General features: G+C 33.1%; 1 protein-coding gene across 6 annotated transcripts in view; it reads right to left on the minus strand.

Annotated features, from left to right (window-relative positions):
- The window catches only part of NFIB (nuclear factor I B), a 218,066-nt gene that overhangs the window by 27,221 nt on the left and 165,014 nt on the right, over positions 1 to 25,831 (minus strand). For 2 of the 6 annotated variants that reach the window (XM_016157319.2, XM_016157316.2), the window contains exons 7-10: positions 15,394 to 15,528; positions 13,023 to 13,207; positions 8,404 to 8,542; positions 5,154 to 5,236 (exon numbers count right to left, since the gene is read on the minus strand). In XM_016157319.2, the coding sequence (XP_016012805.1) occupies positions 5,154 to 5,236; positions 8,404 to 8,542; positions 13,023 to 13,207; positions 15,394 to 15,528 (542 nt within the window). Of the gene's footprint in view, positions 1 to 5,153; positions 5,237 to 8,376; positions 8,543 to 13,022; positions 13,208 to 15,393; positions 15,529 to 25,831 lie in introns of all 6 variants that reach the window. The other 4 variants (XM_016157317.2, XM_016157315.2, XM_036238817.1 and 1 more) reach the window with 3 other exon arrangements.

The raw sequence follows: 25,831 nt of genomic DNA on the forward strand, positions 1-25,831 counted from the left end.
TTGTTAGACTGGATGTAAAATAATTTCTGTATTTTCTAACGACATCCATCACTCTGCTATCTAGTTCCCTTAATCTCACGGAGAGACAAAACTTGGGAAATGTAGTTCCTTCATTGCCTATCCTAATGAATGTGCATAGTGTGTGCATGAAGTATAGAGAGAAAAAGAACCACCACATTTACGAAACTTTTATAAAATTATGTCAGAGAGGAGGTCATTGACACTTCAGGAAAAGTTCCAAATCATAAAAAGACGTTTCTCAGCAGAGACTAAAGAGTTCAGTTTGCCAATGCAGGACCCACGAGTTCTTCAAGCCACCATACCATCTTCCAATAGAAAAGTTAAAGAAGAAAAAAGCTCTGATTGAAGTTCTAATTTTAATTGCCCACATGCCAACAGTGGGTGCATTAAATAAGACAATCACCTCAAAGATAATCTAGTTACAAACCTTGAACAACATTAGAGATTGTGTTAAGAGAAAAGGAAAATTTTAAAGTCCTGATCAGCTGGCATGAGCTGATTATTATGACTCATTAGACAGAATTTTTTTAATGGCAAATTATTAACTGGTTTACATGAATCTTTTTGAAATATTTTTCATGATTATGTGATTTTATTTTTTAGATTCAAATGAGATATATTTACAATAATAGGTGAAATTCCTGTGTCTGAAAAAAACAAGTATTTCAAGGCAGTTAGTAACCAGTTTAAATCAGTAATGACCATTATAAAAAGGAACATGGAGATGTATACTTATTAATAACAACTGCATGTGTACCAAGTTAATGGATATAGCAGCATATACTTTTCAGTATTCAGATCTGCAAATCTGAATATTCTTACAAGTGGAACACAGAGTTAATTTTAATATTTTCTATCTCGATTTAAGAATGCCAATATCCTTGTCTGTTAGAAATGATTATATTGGAAGCTCTGCTTTAGTGTCATTTTGTGGAAAGATTTTTATGATAGTCAAAATTATTCAACAATTTAAAATTTATTATTAACTCTAATTTACACAGGGCATATTAAAGTTCTTTTCTAAAAAAAAAAAATAGCACTCAACAATGCACATCAATATTTTTCATAACCTAAAAGGATAAATTTTATAAAGCAGCCACCAATGAACTAAAGAATGTACCTGGTGACAATATTTATTCTTAAGAGGTCATGTATATTGAAGGCTATGGGAACGTTTAAAAGAACCCTCTCAGACTAAAACTATCGCCTTTCTAATTTTGAATTTCTCCTAGCTAATATAAAATTATTGATTACCTTTATTTCATGAACTTCTTGATTTTCTATTTCATTCAAATTTTTTTATATTTGTCCATTTAATTTTTATTTTTTGAATTATTTATTTAGAACAAATTACTGATAGTAAATTTCTGGATGAAATGTATAAAAATACTTTTCAGTTTCCATTGCAATATTGCCAGAAGGAATCTTGAATATTCCCTATAAAAAAAAGCCAAATTTCTATCTAATTTACATAAGGAAAAAAAAGATATGGTGATATCCCTATAACCTTAATTACATTTGCTTTTATCACATTTTTTCTGTTATTAAAAGGTATCGTTATATTTTAAATTTTGTTTTATTTCATTTTATTTATTTTTAATTTATTTGATTAGTTTCAAATATACAGTACATTGGTTAGACATTTATATAGTTTATAAAATAATCTCCCTAATTGCTCTTTCTCTCCTCTGGCTTTCCACCTTGCCATTATATTAATGCTAACTGCATTCCCTACGTTGTGCTCTCCATCCCCATGGCCATCTATTAACTACTAATTTGTACTTCTTTAACCCTTCACCTCATTCTCTCAGCTCCCTAAACCTCCTCCTCTGTGGTCATCACCAGATTTTTCTCTATATTTGCGAGTCTGTTTTTGATTAGTTTGTTCTTTTCATTCCTTAGATTCCGCATATAAGTGAAATTATATGGTATTTATATTTCTCTGTCTGACTTATTTCATTCAGCATAATAACCTCTAGGACTATCCGTGTCATTGCAAATGGTAAGATTTCATTTTTTTAATGGCTGAGTAATATTCCATTGTATATATGAACCATAATTTCTTTATCCAATAGTCTGTTGATAGGCATTTAGGTTGCTTCCATATATTGCCTATTGTAAATTGTGCTGCCATGAACATAGGGGTGCATAAATCTTTATGAATTATTGTTTTGGTTTTCTTTGAATAAATACCCAGAATTACAATTGCTGGGTCAAAAGGTATACACGTTTTGAATTTTATGAGAAACCTCTAGACTGTTTTCCATAGTAGTTGTACCAATTTGCAATCCCACCAACAGTGTATGAGGTTTCTTTTTTCTCCACATCCTCTCAAACACTTGTTCTTTGATTTATTGATGATAGCCACTCTGACAAGTGCGAGGTGATATCTCAGTGTGATGTTAATTTGCATTTCTCTGATGATTAGTGACCTTGAGCATCTTTTCATATGTCTATTGGCCATCTGTATTTCCTCTTTGGAGAAGTATCTGTTCGGATCTTCTGCCCATTTTTTAATTGAATTGTTTGTTTTGTTGTTGTTGAGTAATATGAGTTCTTTATATATTTTTGGATATTAACCTCTTATCAGATGTATTATAAGTGAATATATTCTTCCAGAATATCCTCACTCAGTTGGTTGTCTTTTTGTTTAAAGTACTCATTCATCATTGAATACTTTAAATCAAATGCATTTAGAACCTGCTGCTAGAAAAGTGGTCTCTTTTAAATCTTTGTAAAGTAATGAAAGGACACAGTAAATCAATCTCATTTCTGCAGTCGAAAAGAATAACCTTTACTCTACTAAAGTCATTTAGACTATTTCTGTCCCTCTGTTCCTGGGTAATAAACATAAAACTTCATCTCTATGATGCTTGTAAAATTTAAAAGAATAAAATAAGCTTTTAACTGGAGCCTTAGTTTAGTAATATACATATATAGTATGATATGCATATACATTCATTTTCTGTATGCCTCAAAATTGTAGCTCATTATGAATTTAGCATATTGGGCTTCAATTCAAAAAGTAGCACTAAAGCTTTCATTATATAGAGGACAAATTATCTGCCTGTATGGCATTTAAAATTGAACATTAAAGTTTTAGTTATGAAGCTTATATAGTTTTTTCTTCCAAGGATCAATACACATTATATATTTTATAAATAGCAATCACATTTGATCAAACAAATCATATTTATATTGTAAGGGGTCTTATTTGACACTGTCCACTTAAAAAACAAGTGCTGGTCTTTGACAAAAAAAGTTCTGGAACTCATATACATATATGTACTTTTTCAATTAAAATGGGCTTAGAATCCTATCTATATTAAGACTCGTGTTTTCATGATGCTAGCTAAGTTTTCTTGATTTATCCTTCGATATGTGAAAGGAGAACTTTTATATAATGAAGTTTTGTGATCATAATTACATGAGGCTCATGTATGTCATAAGTGATAAATAAAAAAATTAAAGCTTTCATAGATTAGGACAGAGGGAGGCAAAGATTGGTTTTAAATACATGGAATTGGTTATAATATTCTGAATGTGTTTGGGTCTAAAGGTTTAAATAATGGAGGCATGTTTCTATGAATTAAAAATTAACTGGAATTAGAGAAGTGTCATAAAAAATAATATAAATCCCATGACAAAACTATTTATGAAAATATGTGGAATAATTTTTAAAAGAACAAGTCTCTAAACCTATAAATCCTGAATATGCTTTTTAAAAACACAATGAACATATACATTTGTCAAATAGAACCATATTATAGTAATTATAACACATTTCATATTATAGCAATTTTAGAGGTGAAAAAAGCAACATTCCAGAGAATTATGTTGAAAAGCCAATGGCTGGCAAAACCACTAATTATTACTTGGTATTTTCATAACTGTGTACAGATGTTTTCAGTTAGTTCTCACTCTTTTGTTTTGTTTTGCTTTTTTTAAACCTGGCAAAACATCAAGTATCTTGAATAAGCTATCATCTTATGATTTTCTCTGAACTCTGCAAGTGGTGACCTTTAGTATATGCAGTCTGCCACCTTGGTCTGCAACAGGGCTGAACTGGAGAATAACACGTGAAGCACAGTAAAGATGAGAACAACAGCATAAGCTAGGTGGACAGGTCTAGAGCAAAAGAAGCTGGCATGAGTATCTCTGCAGGCTTACTACGTATGTAAAAACTCACACATATGCACATACAACTTATAAGTGAAGAGCAAGTTAGTTAATACCAGCTCTTTCTTATTCATTATAGCCTATTTTTCCCTATGTAATATTTTGCACACTGTTACTTTCAAATCGCTCTGCTATCAAAACTTGAGTGCAGCAAACATATGCATCATAAAATATATTTAAATTCTGAAGCGGTTAAAATTACTTCTGTCATCCTGTAACTGGAATCGTGGGATTTCTGTATTGGTATGGTCCATGCTTTTCACTGTGGCTAATTTGTTTATAAGCCACCATTAATCCTGGCTGTATATTTTCACAGTCTGGGTAAACACTTCATTTGCATTAAATTTACGGCATTAATGAGATGTGAAATTTAAAATGCTACTTGAAACATAAATGATGTAAGAAAGCAGAACCAAAAAAAAGTGTTTTATCACATCTAAAATCAGCAAACCAATTTAAACCTATTAAAATAGGAATGATGTGTCGCATGAGATTTCAGCTTCATAACTCATCTTCTTGGACTAAAATACAAAAATAGGGAGTAAAACATCTGGAAAATATGAAAGAGCTCAAAAACAAATTGTGCACGGCTTCTATTCTAATTGGCTTTTAAATCAGTTTTCAATTTTCTTCGTTGGAAGCTATAGGCTAGTAAGTTCTCAAGAGCCAATAAGACAGAAACATACTCTTTGGCTGAAATAGTTATTCATGAATGTCATCGATATATAAATATAACAGAGGTGGAAAAGGTCTTGAGCCAATGAGAGAAACCCTGTTCAGAGAGGCAAGAAACAAAAGATAAATGAGAAAATATTTTGGAAAATGAAATGATCAGTTTCTTTCTCAGAAGCCCCGTGAGCCCCGTTCTGAGTCCAGATCTGAGAGGCAGCATGGAGAAAAGCACCAATGCGAAAGCGTGGCTACACCATCACACCTGGGTGAAACTTGCCCACCTGTTGCTGATGTAGGAAGGATGGGTCTCTTGGGCTTAGTCCCACATATCGATTGGCTTGAGATGTGCCTGAGGCTGTGTAGGCTGATTAAGGAAGAACAAAAACAAAGATAAAAATTGTGAACTATCAGATCGAATACCCTGTCCACGTAAAAGAAACCCAGAGAAGTGGGACTTGGAACCAAAAAAAAAGGTCTCTATTTTTCTTCGGTATTGTCTGAGTGAACACTGAGTGATATAAAAGGAATGGTAGTTGATTTCAAATCAACCAATTTATCCCCCTCCCCAAAAATCTATGCAGTGAATCATATCCCATTGTTTGGTGTGGCATCTCACACTTATGTGCTCCAGCTAGTCTTGTAGGAGTACCGAGGACTGGCTAAATAGAAGCACTCTTTTCCTAGTTGCGACTTTTTATCAAAAATTAATTGTCTAATAATGTAATAATAAATGATGGTCTGTGAGTCTAAATGTAAAAACAGACTGAAAGTCTATCAGGAAAAAGTGAAAGCTTTTAATGATTGGATTTAAGCAGATGTGCTTGATAATAAAGGATGAAAAACGTATTACTTAAAAGTCTTACTAGAAAGAAAATCGAATATTACTAACATAAGGAGAAGCCTATTCTTATTATTATATCATATAGAATAAATTAGCTCAGTATTTTATTTAATGTGAAAATGACCTTAAGTTTGATAAAAAATGTTTTTGAAAAAACATTATTTCTTTTCCATAAGCATAAAAAGTCAATTTCTTGTGAATAGCCTGGGGAATTGATGGCAACTTTTAAACATGTGGCCACCAGGTAGTAAACAGATATGGTGAATACTCCTAAAATTATTACTATCTCGCCTTGCAAGTACTCTTTGTATAAGTGCCTTTTGGTAGAGGGTGAGTTTTTCAAAAACAGCAACAACAAAAAACATCTCCCTATTCCTAAAGAATTTTGTTTGTTTTTACAAGGAAAGAACTAATGTGTCTTCCCAACACTAGCCAATCCCATTGCTCCATATTGGAATAAACAGAAAAAATAAATTTTAACTATATATGTTATATTTACAGGTCTGACAAAAACTAAAATGTTTGGTTTAAAATTATCAGATTAAAGAGAAATCAGGACATTAATTTTAAAATGGCTTTTTTAAAACCAATATATTGATTCTGCCATGTTCAATCTGAAGTACTGCAGAATTTAATCTATTGAGGCTTTTTTAGGTTACCTTTTTAAGACAGTGAAGATGCTCACAATTCACCTTTTAATTATTCCTGATTAAAGGGCTCATGCAAGGGCAGCCATATGCAACCAGTGGCCTCTATTTAATTTCCGGGCCTCTGGAATTCAAAGCACAACATGGACAGCTGGAGAAGAGCCTCACCCTTACAGAGTAGATGGCAAGTCTGTGCTACACCTTCTTTTTGACTGTGAGAAAAAGGTTTCCATGATCTCTATGTTATCTTTAATTGTACTGACTTACCAATTCTCACTGTCAGTGGTACCTAGGAAGCTGGAGCTACAAGTTTGTTTCGAGGAAAGCAAAATGACTCACTGTATTTAACGCAAGAATGGAAAATGAACTGATGCAGCCATCTTTTAAATATTTTATAATTTTATTAGTCAAATCAGATTCCTTTTTGATCAACCTGTATGTGAATATAAGAACAATTAATTAGCAGACAGGCTGACTGTACTCCCATAAGTGAGCTGTGATCATTTGGGTCTGATCTTCCCTTGACTCTCTCCTGTTAATAACATTATACGAGCAGGTACCAGCAGTTTCTGGAACTTGGTTTTGATCATTTCTCCCATGACAGTCTTTCAAATACTTCAAAAAAATCTTTGCTTCCTTTTCTTTTATTTAAATTGCTGACTTGTTTGTTCAAAGGTGCCAAGACATCCACTTTTAAAATTTGAATGTATAGTATTTCGATGCATAGCTAATCTTTAGAACAAAACAATTTTTAGTCTTTCTTGGCTGTCTCATCCATCTATGCATTCACGAAAAGTGTTCACTAGTGATGGATCCTCTACCAACAAACCAGTTACTTAGCATTTAATGATTATTGATGGGAATTATGAGCCTATATGGACTTCTTAGTCTCTAGGGCCTCATGAATTTTGAGAAAGAAATGCTGAATTCACTGTATACTCAAAGTATTGTCCATTTTTCTTGTAAGGTTTCCTCCTAGGTTTTCAGAAGCCACACACACACACACAAAAAGAGCATCTTTCTAATGGCAGAGAAAGAGCCAGTGGTGGTTCCAATTGGCTCTGTAATTTCATATAGGAATTTGCAGAGCATGGGGATTTTCTTGCTCTAGGTAAAAAAACAGAAGCTCTGAATTTAAGATATAGTATGTATAACTGACAAGGAGCATGCTAATTCTTCCTGACTGAAAGTTTATCCATTCTAATCTATCAATCTATGCATACCGGCTCCAGCTCTAGGAAGCTGGTAGTCTGGATGAAACTAACTGAAAAATTGTATAATAATTCCTTGTGTACTTATGATTATTCTACACTAAGAAACAAAGGAATCATTTGAGTTATTAGTATGTGCTGTGTAAGTTCACTGGCTAAATCACTGACATTTAAAATGTTATGGCCATGCTAAAAAGGATAGTACTTGATGTACTATGATAGAAAAAATAATAATAATAATAAAAAAAATTTAAGTCGAAGACAAATAAACAGCAGGTAGCTTACATGTGCCTAATACTACACTTTGAGATGTTTTCTGCACCCAACACTGTGTGACTGTTTTTACAATGACATAACCTACAGTAATGTAAACATGCAATTATCTTACAGAGGAGGCACTGATTTAGTCTGCCATGTGAAGCAACTTGATTCCTATAGGAATGTTCCAATAAGTAACAATTATCTAATCTCTCTTTGGGATGATACAAAAACCTTGTAATACTGCGTTAGGTTATTCAGTGCATTTTCAGTGTATACCTTGAACAAGCAGGCATGACTTATTATTTTTGTTATAGCTGTTTACTCAAACAATTATGCTTCTCCCTTTTCAAATAAGATGCACTGATTGAAATTTGATAAGAGAGAGCATGTGATAGCCAGGCCACATACATGCCTGCTGGTTCCACATAAATGAGAAATCTCCATCTGGTTGGGTAGCTGGAAAAATTGCCATGTTTTCCACCTTGGATCAGATATCCAATGGCGCCTTTGATGGACATTTCTCATTTCCTACAGAAATACTTACTGGTTGCTGTAGGTGAAGCTGCCTCACCTTCAGTGGATGTAGTGATGGGTTTAGTATCTGTCATGGTCAGGGTCACAGGTCGCACTGCACTGGGATGGGGAGAGGGTGCCAAGACAGGAGTGAAATGGCCAGGCACTTTCCCTACTACTTGACCACTGCTGTTAGGCTACAAAACAAAAACAGAATGCCGGGTGAAACAATCCAAAAGGCAGTCATCTTGTCCAAAAACTCCACCCAGCATACTCAGCCAAGTGGACCCTGCATACTATGTGTAACTGCCACACAGGCCCTCTCAAGTCTGAGTCAGAGAGGTCAGTCAATGGTTAGTAGTAATACAAAGCAGCAGCATTTAAAAGAAAGTCTTTACCTTTAAAGCTCTTTATATAAGTTAACTGTCTTTACAGTACTCCACAGGCAGGTAGAAATGATCCTTTCATTTAGTAGGCCAGAAAGCTCAAGTGAATACCTAAATGCATAGCTCAAGGCTAAATTGGAAGTTATTACTGAGCTAGTGAAAATTAGAACCAGTGCTTCTTCTCTGGTCTTCATTTTCTATAGTCAGTTTTGGCTTTCAGAAAACAATTTTTACCTAAATGATGAAAACAATTTTTACCTAAATGATGACAAACAGAAGACAAGAATACTTAGGCAATCAAACACATCAAATTGAATAATTTCCATCATTTATAGTCAAGGCTCAACCTGCATACAAGACCTCCAACTCTTGTTCACACATAGGTACACTGAGATATACACACCAGGCTAGATTCTAGGATCTCTACTCAACTATTGATAATTTAGTAATACAAGTAGATAGAATGATATTTAAAGCATTTAAAATTTCAGATCCATATAATGATATAAAATGCTGAACTAGGTCTCTGACTTTACACTTACAAATAAAAGATTTCCAAAGTAAATTAAAATGTGCTAAAGTCAAGCAGAGGGCAATCAAATACCCTCTGTTAACTGAGTTACTCTTCCACTGTTGGGCACGGATTGTTACACAAAACATTTATTGTTGACATTTGTGGAAATTAACAGATAAAATCCCCTGGGCAATGATAGAAAAGATATTATTATCTGAGTTTTAGCCCTGGGTACAAAAATAGTATCTATGGCAGGAGACAAAATCCTAAGGGTGCACTGTTTGAAGAAATACTTGAATGTATTTTTTCTAGACAGAGAATGCTATTTTTAATTAACACTCATGTTGGAATTCTCCACTGCATGGTGTACATAACAATTTGCTGTGAGGATATTCTCCACAAATATTTAGTCCTTATAACCAGCACTGCTAAAAGCATAGAAGCAATGAAGCAGAATATTTATCTACATACCTGCACAGAAGTTAAAAGTAGACATTTCTTTAGAGAAAAAGAGAAATGGCTGACAATACTTAAATACTGTAACTTAGAGACATGAACTAAGGCTTTGGTTGCGTTCCTCAGAGGCTACATATTTATTCTGTAAAGAAAATGGACTTCTTGAATATCTTGACTATTCTTCATGAGTAACTTTAAGTACTTAACTTTATGTCAGGAAAATTGATAATTTTCCTCTACAGAATTTTCCTCTACAGAAGCTTATGAGAGTTATATCTTTAAACTAATTTTATTTAAAATATTCCATTAAATAGCATGACTGTCTCACTCTAATTGGTGCAGCAGCAGTGTAATTAATCTCCAAATTGCTATGGAGAGGACAAGGCATTTCAGTTGCTTAACTTAACAATCAAAATCAGTGCAGTGCTGAGGATATTGGGAAGAAACAGTTGACTACAGGTGTACAAGTACTTATTTTTTCCCCTATTTTTAGAGCTAAAAAGGTGAATATCAAGAGTCTCATTTCGAAGTGCAAATTAATGGATATGAAGTGGAGTTAAAAATGAAAGCAGATATAATGTTCCACACGCAGACACACAAAAAAAAACCCTTCAGTATACCATTTTTCTTTTCAAAGGGAACAAGTCAGTTTCTAAAACAGATCAGCTTCTGGTTATTTGAATATTGCAAAAGACTGTTTTATATGTCTCACTCAAGAAAAAGAACCAATCTCTGGGGTAAAAGGGGTCAAATATGTGGTGACAGAAATCTAACTATGGGAGGTGAACACACAATGCAAAACACACACACACACATACACACACACACACACACACACACACACACACACTTTACTTTTAAATTGTATACCTGAAACTCATTGGATTTCATTAACCAATGTCACCACAAAAAATAAATAAGTAAATAAATAAATACAAACTCCAACCAAAGAGGTGCAGAGACCTTCTGAGTTGGTGAACACATTCATATGCTTGAAGGGTGACATACCCTAACACCCTGGGGAGAGAAGCACTTGCACTCAGAACTTTTTAGAACCTTGCCTTATAAATCTCTTCACCTACATCTTCCTTTTATCTTTTCAAATATTCTTTGTATTAAATCCATGAAACTAAAAAAAAAAAAAAAGAAGAAGAAGAAGAAGACGAAAGAAAGAAAGAAAAAGAACTGATCTCATTTTATCATTGGTGGAACATTCGGTGGTAAAAAAGCGTTTCTGTATACTGTGTTCACCAAAACAGTTTAACAGTACCTACCTGAGAGCACAGGACAGAAAACGAATGACAATAATGTAAAGAAGTGCTATGACAAAGTATATTACCTTGCCCATTCTGCAAGCTTTGTCTACTGGAACTGAATGAACACGAACCACCAGATGTTTTAGTTTTAAAAAATAACAGAAGTGACATAAAGAAAACCCAAGCCAATATAGTCAACTTTTCTGAAACGCAGGGTCACAAGAATGAGAGGGTTATTTCTTTTCCGTTTTCTACTAGTTCAAACAGGTGAAGCTACTCTATAAAGCTTCTCTTTTAATATTAATAGATGAACTTCCATACCGTAGATATGAAAAGACATCTCATCTGAAGATGAAGTTGAACAGCATTAGGAAAGGATTATCCTACTTAGTTCATTGCTCCTATTATACAAAATCCTAAGAGGGAATTTTTTTGTTTTAATTGAGACGGGAGTAAGATGCTTCTCTTAAAAGCTGGATCTTTATGTTGAAAATATGAAGAAAAACTTAGGACAATATAGGCAGATTATCACCTAATACAGCCTCTTAACTTATAAAGAAATTGAAATATATGTAAAAAAAATAAAGTACTGAATAATTAAAGAAATGAGTAACATTAAGGGCCTGATTTTAATTTGCATAATTTTTCCCCTAACAGTGCCTAATTAAGACATCAGTTTAAAAAAAAAAATCCAATGGAACTCTAAGATTTTCCACACTGAATTAACGTTAAGGACTTTTAATGGATGTCTTAATTAGACTTTGTTATTCATGGAAATTCTACACAAATTAAAATCAGACCTTGTATGCACTGTTCCCAGCTGAGTCTAGCAGAATGCTCTGCGGAACTGAGACTTCGAATCTATGCTCTGACAGCAAATTTTATTATCAAACTGATGTAGTAACACTCCCATTGTTTTACTTGTAAGTAGTATTACAGTCATTAAAAGTGCTAGACCATTTGGACATTTTCTTCTAAAATATAGTTTAACTTCAAGTTCAAGATTGGTGCACTTAGCTTAGTATTATTAGTCAATCAATGGAACTAAAACTACAGGTAACTTTTTAAGTAACCCAAATGGTGCCCAACATGTTATTTAAAATAAAATACTCAGAAAGAACCACTTTGGTTCAATTTAAGGGTTTTCTCCCCCCAGATCTTTCTTTGTTAATTCTAAATTCATATGCTAACTGAACATCAGTAACAGAATGTTTACGAAAATCTCTCAGAACATCAAGAGCTATAATAAAGAGTCTTGGAAGTAAAGCAGCAAAGACAAATACCAGACCATAAGCTCAGAATTATATTACAGATTTCGGACATTACAATTATTGATAGACGCAGCTTTGGCACAAAGACTGTCTACTTGATTGTAGAAAATCCTCTTATATCAAATCCCTAATGAAGCGACCTCTCCATGGAAGAAACCACATGTTTAGGGAGTGAAAAGGGCACATGAGTCACTACACTTACACAATGAATCCCTAGAACCAATGTTTACCAAAAAAAAAAAAAAAAAAAAAAGACACTTCTGGTACTGTCACTCATTATTAAATGTAGTCATGTCTGTGCAAAGAATATTCAAGTAGTCATCAAACATTGCGAATGTTTACATTACCAAAGCTTATTTTAATACCTAATAGTTAGTCTATAAATACAACTGTAAGTTCTTTTGTGTGTGTTTATTTTAGCGCATACCTTGCTCTTGCCTGAAATAAGCACTTTGTCTATGTGTCAAGCCAGGTATTTCAGAGGTGTGAACTCCAGCTCAGAGCGTTTTTGTCAATGTACCTTCTGCATAAACTTTCTCTTCAGTCAATAAAAATCTAAAAACATCAAACCAAAAACATCTTCACAAATGTGCCCCATTAGGGCAACACACTTCCTACCTGTCATTCAGCCACCTTTAAATAAAAATCTATTGAGTCACCAAGACACTTCCTGAAGATGGATTTCAAAAGCTTGATGTTCTGCCAGACATACTGTCTGAGTAAGCTCCATGTCTTAAAGTTAGAACTGTTCCATTTCCCTTAGGCTCTAATCTTAGTTTCTCTCTTATTTTTACCTGGCTGGTTTGCGGACTGGATGGATCATAAGAAGGTACATAGTTCTTCAGAGTATCCTGAGGATTCAGGTGGGGAGGATATCTGATTGTTGGATGAGAAAAGTAGCTCGATGGGGCTGGAGGAAGAATAGCTTGTGTTGGAAATGGCAACGGTGAGGGTGGAGGTGGAGTTCGAGTTGAGATGACTGCAGAAGATAGAAAAGGAAAGATCGGCTTGTTAGCTGTTTTCTTTAATGCTCCGTACTGATTCTAAAGAATGCCGTGAAACTATAAAACTGAAAGCCATTCACTTTTTCCCAATGGTTTAACCAAACTCTCCTAAAATATCAATTAGTCTTTTATTCTCAATGCCAGTACTGCTAAGCACACATAGACTCAACCCACACTCTAGATCTATGAATGACTAAAAAACAAGGTTTCTCTTTCATAGGTTAAGCCAATACTTTACAAAACATTTATTTAAGCAAAGTTATTCTCCATCAAAACACACCCTTTGATTAGAAAGTCTTTGTCTCATAACTCCAGACCAAGTTACAACAATAATTAGAGAGCAGGGGATCCACGATTTTCTACCAAAATTCAAAACAGAAGTGTAATCCAATTTCAAATAAATATTTCCTCTATATATCCTAGCTAGCAGTGGTTTAGAATAAAAGCCAGTAATTAATAAACAACAATGTCCTAAATAATGGCCTGATCCTTGTTAATTTACAATTTGAACATAGAGCCTGGAAACTCATCTAATAAAAATGTTCCTTTCATAGCCAAAAAAAAGTTCTATTCTTTAACTATTTTTCTTCCTACTCCAACTTTTACTATATTTAACTTAAAAATTATTATTAAGATAAGACCAAGAATAAAACCCACAGAAATGTGAATTTAAACTTTCATATGGCATAATAAATCACATACTTTTATAAAACAAATAATATATAAAACATATGCAATGTGAGCAATGTTTAATTGTACTGTAACTTTTCTACATTAGCATAACTACAATTTATTATTTAGTTTCTGAAATATAATTCTTAAGTTTGAAAAATGGGTCAAATTATAACTGCATGATCATTATTTCTATAATGTTGAGGGAAATAATTACATAAGTACAAATTAAGAGTACCAACCAGTATATGTAGAAGATAAAATATGTGCTTCTATTTTATATTTCTATCAAAACCATAGGAAATCATGTACGATAAATATTTAATGTTTTATGAGACAATCTAGCAAACAATATGAAGAAATAAATTCTTTCCATGACCTTTAAATGAAAATCATCAGAATAATTTATCTCCAACTTTGTAATTATGCATAAAACAAACAAACAAATAAAAAAAACTTTTAAGGAATATTGTTTATTTTCCCCAGAGAATGTCCGGGGCGCTCAGAATCTTCTGGATTGTTATCACAATGCAGATTCCTGGGCCTAACCACAGACCTACCAGATGAGGACCTCTAGGGATGAGGCACCAGAACACACATTTTAAACAAATGCCTCATACTCTTCCCACACACTGAAATTTAAGCATTATCCATTAAAGGGGTGCATTGCAGAGAACAATTACATGTTTCTTAAAAGTCCTTATTAAAATTTCACTTCATTTAAGATGTATATACTTTTGAAAGTATAATTTAAAGAAATACAAACACCTAAGTTAAATTGGGCATCTTTTCACTTTGTGTCAAAGTGCTCTGAATTTCAGCTCAACTGAATCATGGTCTTCACTCACTTCACTCATATCTGCACACAAACCCTTGAGGGATAGTGCTTATTATTTATATTGCTTATTATTTATAGCTTATTTTGAATTTTTGGAACAGAATTTAATATTAATTTTTTTTAAGTACAAATGTGAAATACTGGATTCTTTTTCCTATTTAAATTATTAAACATAACGTCAAGTGTATTAGCCCACAGGAATAATTTGTGTATGTAAAATAATTGTCGAAGAAAAGTATCTTTTATATTTTCTGGTTAATTTCACTTCCAAATAAATATTAGTTTTTGTATAGAAAATAACATATACAGAAATAGTGTCTGTATATCTTAATGTCTTTGGAAATACTCTAAACTCAGCAACATACTGAAATTTCTTCTTTCTCTTGGTTAACTATATAGAATTAGGAACAACCCTGAAGCTATAGTAACTACGTGTCACATATTTCCTAACTTCTTATGATTGCAGTCTTTCTAATAAAGGCCATTTGAAAATGCATACATAAATGTTATTAAATTGTATGGCTTTGAAAATCTTTTTTCACATATTGATATGAAAAATATATTTGATCAGCACAGCTATAAAAAAACCTTTTTATTCCATTCCCTGAGAGTTTGGGCTCTGCAAACAAGAAGGAGGCTGAAACCCCTCACCGCTGTGTGCAACTCCAGGTATTCCGGGATGATGGTGCTGGGGGAAAGTGCTCAACCTTGGAGAAGAATCCTGTGGAGATGTAGAGCTGAACAATGGCTTTTCAGGCTTCTTCATAGTAGTCGGTGAAGACATATCTGCAAAAGAAGAGGGAAAAACACAAGCTTTGTGACTCTCAAACTATAAAGTTCACATTAACATAATAAGAGATTTCATTTTCCAATGTTTTATTACTTCTGCAATTTTGGCTCTTTTACAGAATATATATTGAAGGTCAAAGTTCCAGCTATGTTGGAGCTTTGAAATATGTGTCAGAAACAATCTCTATCGCTTCATTAAAACTCTCATCAGAATAATTCTACTACTAAATAAATCTTGAACTTCTGAAAAACTAAGTATCACATTTCTGTTGGCCCCTTGGTTCACATCAATGTCTTTTTTACCTAAAATTCATTGTTAGATTTATACAGTTCAGGGGTTTGTCTTTGACCTGCTGACTATATTGTGGAAAACAATAGAAGAAAAACTGGTGCAAATGTGAGAAACAACCTTTGGGTAAACTGGTAAGTATATCATTGGTTTAACGTCTTTTATGGAAAACTCATTACTTGTTTTCTCATCTGCAGATATTTACTGGGTTCCTCTCTTTGCCAGAGAGAGTGAGGATGTTAAGAAAAATAAAAAGTAATTGCTGCTGTAGGGATACTCACTGTCAGTGAAGAGGAAAATGGTAGGAAAATGGTGATCAACAGTCAAGAGGGAGGACGTGTGTTGAGAGTAGAGGCATTGTGGTGTTTGCTTCTATTTCTCCAGCCTCTCTACACAGGGGCAGTGATAGCCTCAGCCTCCCCTGGTTAAGGAAGGTGCCCTCATTGGTGCTAGGTTTAAAATGTGGATGTGGATGACATTCCCAGAGAGAGGAAATGTTCCAAAAAAGAGGGCCATGAAATATGCAAGTAGTATAAATTATCTGTGGAGTGGGAAAGTACAGAGAGAGATAAAGGAAGCAAGCAGTTGGCAGGACCCACATGATATGGGGCCATGGATGTTGTGTATAAATGTCTGAATGCTTATCCTATGAAAAAATGCTATTGATGGGTGAACTATGATCACATTTACAGTTTAGAGCAATCCTTCTATAAAATGCATGGAGGATGAATTAGCCAAAATGGAGAGAGCAACCATTGAGACCACTTTAGAAGGTATATTAATAAATATATTCATTCCATAAATATTAATTGAAGGTCTAACTTATGCCAAACATTGTGCTAGTTGCTGGGGACATAACAGTGAACTAGATTTAGTTTCAACATCTATAAAGCTTAAAATCTAGTAAGGGCATACAGACAAGTGAAAAGGCATTACAAAAACAGTGTAAAAAGTACCATAATAGAAGACATATTCAGGGCTGCATTTATGTATTCAATCATTCACTAATTTCACAAATATTTAATACTGCCCAAAGACAGATCATGAGAACTTGGAATTAGGGTAGAGATAGAGCTAAGGCAGTAAATAGAATTAACTTGATTCAATCAATCACTGATGTAGAAAGGAATCGTCTTGGATGACTGAAAAATGGTACCATGCAGTTAATTAGAATAGAGAAATCAGGAGGAAACTTCAGTTGGTAAGAGAGAGATGCACATTGTTTTTGATATACTGAGTAAGGTTATTTTTATGAAGGTTTATAAATGTATAGTAAAGTGTTCAAAAAATCATGAGCTATACAATTTATATTTTTATTACCAAAATTTTAAATTTATACACAAATAGAATAGTAATTTATACTCATGTACTCATCACTTAACTTCATCAATTATCGATTCATAGCCAATCTTATTTCATCATTACCTCATCTACACTCCCTCCTGATGTATTCCTTTGAACAAATCCTAAGCATCATATAATTTCGTCTATAAATATTTTAGTTTATATCTCTAAAAACTTTATTAAAAGAAACAAAACCAAAATTTTATCACATAAAATATATATCAATGTGCATTTTTAATTAAGAATTTTTGATATGAAAAAGACTTCATTAATATTATGAAACTAGTTATCATCATGTTTAATCTTATTAATATAAGAAACTAGTAATCATTATGTTTTACCATTAGAAAAATAATCTAATTTTTGATAAAGAATCCAATAAAATTAAATGTGTTTACAGTACACGGGCAATTGAAAAATGGATAAAGACTGGAGATGTCACAGTCTACAAAAAATGACAGCTGTGTTTGTAGTTATAATGTGACTATCACTAACCTATCAGGACTTGGATGAGTCAGTGAATCATTTCCTTATATCTTTCTCAAAAAAAATTATAATAAACCCATAGCTATTAATGCCATTATAAAAAAAGAGAGAGAAAATGTTAAAACCATTTTAAAATAAACAAAAAGAAGTTCATTTCAGCTAAGTTGCCTTCAAAATGCCAAAAATAATACTTAATTTCACTTAAGAGCGATGTAATTTTAGAAAGTAATACTGCAAAATACAGGTTTTGAGCTGATGGAAATTAACCATACGTTGTTAATCATACAGATTGCTGGAGGTACCAAAAAAAAAAAAAAAAGCCTCTATTCCATCTCTTATTTTATAGATAATGCAGCAGGTTTCCCTCCCAAATTAAAAAGTGTCTATTGACACTATTATGCTTTACTTGCGCTTAAATATAAATTTCAAATAAAATTAATCTGTATAAATCAGTTTCTAAAGACTCTCTAGTATAAATAATAAAGCATTTACTGTACATCATTTAAAAACAATTAAATATGACTGGAGCTTGGGAAGCAGAGTAAGTGTCATTCTAGTTATGACACTTCTAGAGATCAAGGCTATTGCAACTACTGTAACTATTTCAGAATTTTCATTAAACCCAGCCAAATTTACATGAGTCTCTTTTTGTAAAAGGTACATAAATCAAGGGTGTTTGTATAGAAGTTTGATAATATAAGTGATTTTCTAATTTTTGAGAAATAAAGCCTTTGCATTTCCTCAAAATGATATACTTGGCTTTATCAGGTAATCATTACAGGCCCATTTATTTTTTAAGTTCTCTTTTCAACATGCACCTTCATATTCAAAACACATCAAAAAAATTATAGAGGCCAATACAGCAGAAAGAGAGTAAAATTTACTCTTCGAGTTGTAAAAGGAACCAAGAACTGTCTCTTCCTCAAACAACAAAATTAACTAAATAGTAAAAATAAGAACTGGAGGATCCACTGGACATATTGAAATGATCTTCTTTAAAAACACATAAAGAACGGTAGTATTAGAAAGTAAGTTCAACTGCCTTTGTTTTCCCATTAAATGAAATTAATTTGGGCCCATTAATCAATAAAGATATATCGGTACAAAGCATGTGCGTGACACTATACTAAGCACTTAAGAGGACAAAAAGTAAACCACCTCCCCCAAAGAAAATTAAAAAACCTTTCTGGAGTAGAGAGGGAATAAAAATCAAAGGTCAATTATCTGGCAGAAGTGAGGGTAGAGTTTCTAACTATTACATTTAATCATGAATCAAATTAATATTGTTTTGATTATAATTTTATTTTGAATGTCTGCAGTCTGATAGACCTCATGCCAAACTGAAAAATGATATTGCTTCTATTTTTAATGCACTCATATGCTACAGGAAAAAAAAAGCTTGAGGAACGAATATATTGGAGAGGTGGTTTTAAGTAACCTTTCTGTGAAGAAAAACAAATGTCACATTTTTCACCACCTATTGTTTCTCAAGCAGGAAGAATAATACATAACAATATTAAGTTAAAATAAGTTAATAATAAAGCTGAATAATATATAAATATATAATAAGTTGAATAATAACACATACATACATACATAATAGTGTATAAATTGAATAAAACATGAAATAAAAAAGTTGAGGAGAGAGACAAGAAAGATGATAAGAAAAGGATTAGCTGGTGTTTCTGTGGGTGAGGAGGAGGCAGGATTTGCTGGTGGCTGATGAGAAAGAAGCCAAAGACAGTGAGGGCTGGAAATCACACAAAGAAATTTAAATACTATCTAGAAAGCAACAGTTTATAAATGAATTCACTGTAGAAGGGAAACTTTCCGGCAGCCCCATTTCCTTGTTCTGTTCTTGTAGCTTCCACTAGGCCTTCTTCACTTGTACTTGGTTGAATCAAGACTTTCCTGTCTAGTTTCCTTCCCAGGCCTTTCTCATTGTGGTTCATAATAAAAACAGTAATCGAAATCATCTCCTTCAAACGGTGTCTTCCTCATTTTACGATCTATCATAGCACTACATTTTTATATTTTATAATTTTTTTTCCTTATTCCATTTTATTTAAACTTTCACTAAGCAACTTTGCCTATGGCCTCCCTGGGGAGGAGGGAACCAAGAGGAATGTGTTTCTAACTCTGTGCCTTTCCTTGTATAGGATGGTCCCTTGTATTAGAATATTATATGTCTCTTTACCCTCTTATTCCATCTGTAGAGCAATATTTTATCCATTGAACCAACTTGATTTATTTTCTTCATAAATAATCCTTCCTAGGAACTCTGGAGATCTACATTGGCTGAACAACCTTATGTTAGTGTCTTATATTACTTGATGGATTTTCATTATCATTTTGTATTTGTTTTATCCATAGCATTACACATACACACGGCATATATTTTTTTAAGTTTACTAATGGCTTACCTCCTACAGAAGATAATTTGATCAAAGGCAGAAAAAAATGTGGAGGCTGGAAGAACATGCTACTAAGGAAGAGAATTTTTAGAAATCTAGAAGATAGAAGAGGTGGAGCAGACGCTGTGTCTAGGCGGTTTTAGAATCTCTTGCATGTTAAAGAAGCTGTATGGTGGAATGATAAGTTGTAACGTAGGCTAAGCAAAATAACCAGAGTCGGTATATGTTAAAATGCAGGTTGCCTGAATTGATACCACCAGATGAGAAGTAATTGAACATAGAGCATTCTAATAACTGTGAGAAACTATGGCAAGGCACAAAGTTCAAGATGTTAAATAAGACCACATGTTCCCTGTCCTGGTGATGCTTACAGTTCAGCAGTAACAATAGACATTAAATGTAAAAATTCGTTAAAAAATTGCAATTGTGATAATATTGGATTATAGGAAGCATTCTAATGACAGAAGATTAGGAAGGCCGATCTAAAAAAAGAAACATTTAAATTGACAGTGTTATTCTTCAGTGTCTACACATATGTTTAGATTTATAATTGGATAATTAGTTATGGCTTTAGAAACCAATTATATAGTTAAATTCATAATAAAAAGTCACCATATAAGATAAAGTTCAAGTGGGCTACTCATATAGCTAAAATTCATTCAGACTTAAGCATACCTTTAAATAAGTATTTTGCAAAATCAAGTTATCACATATTTTTCACTAGCTATGCTATAATTTTTTTGGCATTATGACTTACATACATCTTAAGCCCTGATGTGTCATTCATTTCCCAGCATCGCTTCAAAGAAATAAAGGCTTAAGCAAATAAAGAGTTAGATCAACTCATCTCCCAGCAAGGTAATTTCATCTACAAAGGAAGAGTGTGGCTGTGAAACGCAGTGTTATGTACTCGACTCATCGGCAGCTTGCACAAATGGTGCTCCAGATGTATATCTGTTCAAGTCAGCCCAAGGCAACAATTTTGATCAATTCTAATGTGATAAAATGCTGCAGGGAAAGTGTGCAGAAACGTGTTTACGTCAGCCCTTAATTAAACTGTTGTTCACTTCCAAAGAACCTTAGGAAACACTAATGAGACATGAGTTTTGGCAATTTCTTCATCAAAGCAAAGACCCCTTCCTCAGTCTGTAGCAGCCTGTCATCCAAGTCGCTCCCGGGATAAATGTCACATGGCTCTCCAATCAGTTAGACACCTGTTAGTAGAACTTCACTGAAGTCAACTAGTGATCTAGGGCAAGCTCAAACAGCCACCTTAACACCTGCCTGTCTGGGACACCTGCTCCTTTTTCACATATAGTAGAGCAATATGTTAGCTTTTCCAATATGCTTGAATAGATTAAGGTTACAAATCGGATTTCTATAGCCTACATAGAAAACACATCATTTCTTTAAAATTTTTTTTTTACTCTTCTTCCCTATAATGACACTCATGGTACACAACTATTTCAAATCAATTATGTAAGAACACACAAGAATTCTTGCATTTTAGAAGCCATTATTTCAGCACAGCATAACATTAAATTAAAATATATTAACTATGCCATGCCTATAATTTAGAAAAACCTATTTCTAAAATAAATTGCCTCAAAATATTTTAGAAGTTCAATCCTTTTACATATTCATGTCTATGCTATATTTCTTCTTTACTTGCTATACTTTCAAGCAAGTCTAAATTAACCCATATAGGTACAAATCACCATTTGCTGACTTCTCTTATTTTCCAATATCTGTTAAGGTATCTTTTATTACTAAGTGATTACAGAGCTATAGTCATTGTTAAAATTATCTTTATTTTTTACGTTATCGAGCTGCTGAACAGATGTTACTGGATTAATTTGAGCAGAAGAAAATTCAAGATGCAATGAAAACTATCTTTGACCCTTTGGTACGAGTGTGATACAGATCAAAGAGCGAAAGTGCATTTGAGAGAACATTTAGCTTAGAGACAGTCCATTCACCAGGATTTGAGAAGATTATATTATACTGACGAGTCTTACTAAGTTAATACTTCTTATTGTTTTCTAGGTTTATTTTTCACAGGCTTTAAGATTTTTATAGATTTATAAAAACTCTGGACATAGAAAAGCTCTTCAGAGACAGACACCAAACTCATAGTTGGATGAAGGCAAATGTGGTCAACACATCCATTACTTCATTAAAACTCTGTCAAGCAAAACAAAACACTGACAGTAGAAAACAAATGTTAGCTGAACTGGGGAATTTCTGCTTTCTACCGAAATGTTGGGGTGGAAACTTGAAGACAACATGAAAAAATAAATGAATTATCTGCATAAAATAATAATACTATTTAAAATAAACAAAAAACTACCAAATCTAGTGTGTAGGATGAGTTCAAGAGCAAGAAATCTGATACTTTTACTTCAGCCCATAAATCCAGAGTCAGCCCTGAGACAAGGAAACAGCTTGGGCCCTGTGCCAGAGAACAAGGAGAAGACAGGGAAGATGCTCTGCTAGCCGAATGCTAACAGAGACCCAGATTTCTGTTCCTGTTTTTGTCTTGGGATAAATCGTATTGAAAAGAGGAAAGTTAGAGGTTATTTATAACTGTATACATGTTATATAAAATACTACAGTTATCAAGCCTAGAAGATCCCAGCCCAAAGCTTTGATGTATTTATTTCTAGAGGTGTCCCTGTGGAGAACTGCACTGACTCTTACTTTAGTTCTAGCTATAGATAAAGGATTGATTATGGGGAAGTATTTGAGGAAGTATGTATCCTGAAGGGGGAAGGAAGTAAGCTATACTTTTACTTGAAAATCTTGCACAGTCCCTGAGATACTATCTGCATTTCCCCATTTTCCTTTACAATAATAAAATGGAAGTTGTTCTGGTTCATGGGGAGAAAAGATATGGTATGATGATGCCCGATGGTTTAAATGAAATGTAAATGACAAAAAAAAGAGGTGCATGGTTAGTTACAAGGCCAGAGAGACACCATTATTTAAATATATTTCAGAGGACACACTTCAAAATTGCTTCTAGAGCCATGTGTAAATATTACAGATATGACAGTGGAGTTAAATAAACCACTCAGGCACTGCTAGTGGAATTGTAAATTGACAACACTTTTGTGGATTCTGTGCCAATATTTGGCAAAAGCCTTAGAAATGGACATACCATTTATCTCAGTAATTCTATAGTAGAAGCATACTTATTTCTTTAACGAAATTTCACTGAGCATCTACTTGGTGACATTATGTCAGGCAGTATACTAGGTACTGGGGACAATGAATAGAATGAGACAGGAGCAAACTAAATAGATTTAAGCATGAAGATTTGTACGCAGTGATGTTCACTGTATCTTTATCATATAAAAACTTGGAAACTGCTTAACCATCCATGAGCAAAATAGATACTTAAAAATTTATAGTATAGCCATTGGGGTGGCACAGTATGCAGTCATTAGAAGATGGAAATTAGATGACGTAGCAAATTGCTATTATATTATAAATGAAAGACAAAAAAAAGAAAATAACTTACAAAAAAGCATATGTCATATAAACCCAATTTAGTACAAAAAATATGCATAGGAAATTCATAGAAAAAAATCGTTGAAAATAGATTATCATATAATACAGTCAAGTATTAACAGGGTTATATCTATGTGGTAGAATTATAGGTGATTTTTATTTTCTTATTATATTTGACAGTTTGTTTTGCCAAATCCCCCCAAAATAAGTCTTACTTTGTAATAAAAAAAAATTATAAAATACATATTTTGGGGGAAGAAAATATTGCCTACAGGTAGTTACACACAATTTTTATAAATAATCCCCAGTGATGCGTGGACAATATTGGATCTTGTTAATGCGTCAGACATTATACTCTGAGAAGGAAATACCTCCCGCTGGTCTTAGGAATTGGATGTTGCAAAGGCGTTCAATGAAAAGCTTAAAGGTAACATCTGCAATTTAGTTGGCTAACAGCAAAAACAATGTGTTTTTGAGAATACAAGTAAAGAAAAAGGATATCTGAATATCTGTTTCTAAGGACTCCTCTGGATGTAAAATTTTATGATTGTGTGGCAAATGCGACTAAGTCTTCCCACACACTCCAACTTAACAAAAAGCTCTGAATGTTATGACAAGACATATGGAGTTAATCCCACTACAGTAGTTTGGTGATGATGCCAGATGATTCAAAAAATAATTAGCTGCCATATTAAGAACTATCTCCATATACAGATATACATTTACATTTATCATACTCTAAAATAACTGGAGAAATGGCAAGCTACATTAGGAGAGTGTACCATATAATCTTCAATTACATCTCAAGCTTTTAAAAAATAAAATCAGGTTTCTTTTAAAGGAGAAAGTATAATAGTCTTCATGTTTAAAAGAATGAAAATTCTTACTTTATCATTGAGTTACTTAATCTTAATTATACTTGAACATAACATTGTATTCTTCATCACCTTAAAACATTCTCTACAGAGTATTCCAACTCAAGCACAGTAAGTAGCATGTTACTACAAGCCTCTATTTATCACATCTCTATGAAATAAAAAAAAAAAATTCTCCAGGCAACACCTACACCCACTACAAAGTTAAAGCTTAAACCCCTTTGAAGCTCACAAACACCTTCCTGAGACATTAAAAAAAAAAAAAAAAAAATCCTTTGAATGATGAAGAACAGCACTAAAAGAGTGAATACCAAATAAATGAAAACTGCTTTTTAAAAACACTTCAAAATGCTTTTGCCCATTAAGCAATTTCATTTTAACGAACAATGATAAAGTGTCTTGGGTAAAGCCAAAAAACCTAATTTGAAAGAAGAAAAAACACCAAACAATTATACAGGCTTTGGAGTATATTTTAGTTGCATATTAAATATTGGTATAGGTAAATAGCTGCTATTCACCATGCCTTTGGGGAAAACCTCTTGGCTATAGAGGCTTATTAGTGTTAAGCATCTGAGAGCCATGGACTATAAAATAAAATCAATACTGTAACCTTAACTGTAAAAGTCAGAAAGATACTGGAAGAGTTCTAATTTAACAAGATTACAGATGAGTTTTTAGAGGAGAACATTTGGGGAAAAGCCATGCATTTAGAAACATTTATGGTATAAGACATCTCAAGGTTCCTGTTGTTACTAATGCTGTTATTATCTACGCTGGTAACGGTTAGGGTTGATTTAACTGATGTGCTACTTTAGTGGATTTACAGGAAAGTCCTAGAAATGATCTGGAACTTATTTCAAATAAAATCATTAAATTGAGGTGGTAAACTAATTGCTTAGGAACAATTATGATTTGATGTGGTTTAGCATGATAGAGAAAAAAAATCACGAAAATTTTAAGGTCATTAGTTCAGCAGCTCAATGCAAATATGATTACACTGCACAATATTCCATTTCTCTTAATGGAAAAGTAGTCAAAACGGGTATAAATTGTAGTGTTTAAGTTCAACCGAAATCTATATTTTTCCTCTAACAAATGTAAATGAAGAAAAAACAGAACATTTTGTCAATGAAATTACTATGATGGAATATTTATTATCTTAATGGTTTTGAAAATCACGTGAAATTGATCAGTAACAAAACCTCTATTTAGTAATGGACCAATTACATTTGTGAGATAATGTCAATGAAACAGAATATTGTCACAGGATAATGGTCTCCTATTGCTACATCCCTAGTCATTTAGAGAAAATAAATGTTGCCGTCTGGCTGAGTCATTTATTTTCAAAGTAGGAGACACTGATCCCATAACAAGGTTCT

Source organism: Rousettus aegyptiacus, unplaced genomic scaffold (assembly GCF_014176215.1).
Source record: "Rousettus aegyptiacus isolate mRouAeg1 unplaced genomic scaffold, mRouAeg1.p scaffold_m13_p_3, whole genome shotgun sequence".
Lineage (NCBI taxonomy): Eukaryota > Metazoa > Chordata > Mammalia > Chiroptera > Pteropodidae > Rousettus > Rousettus aegyptiacus.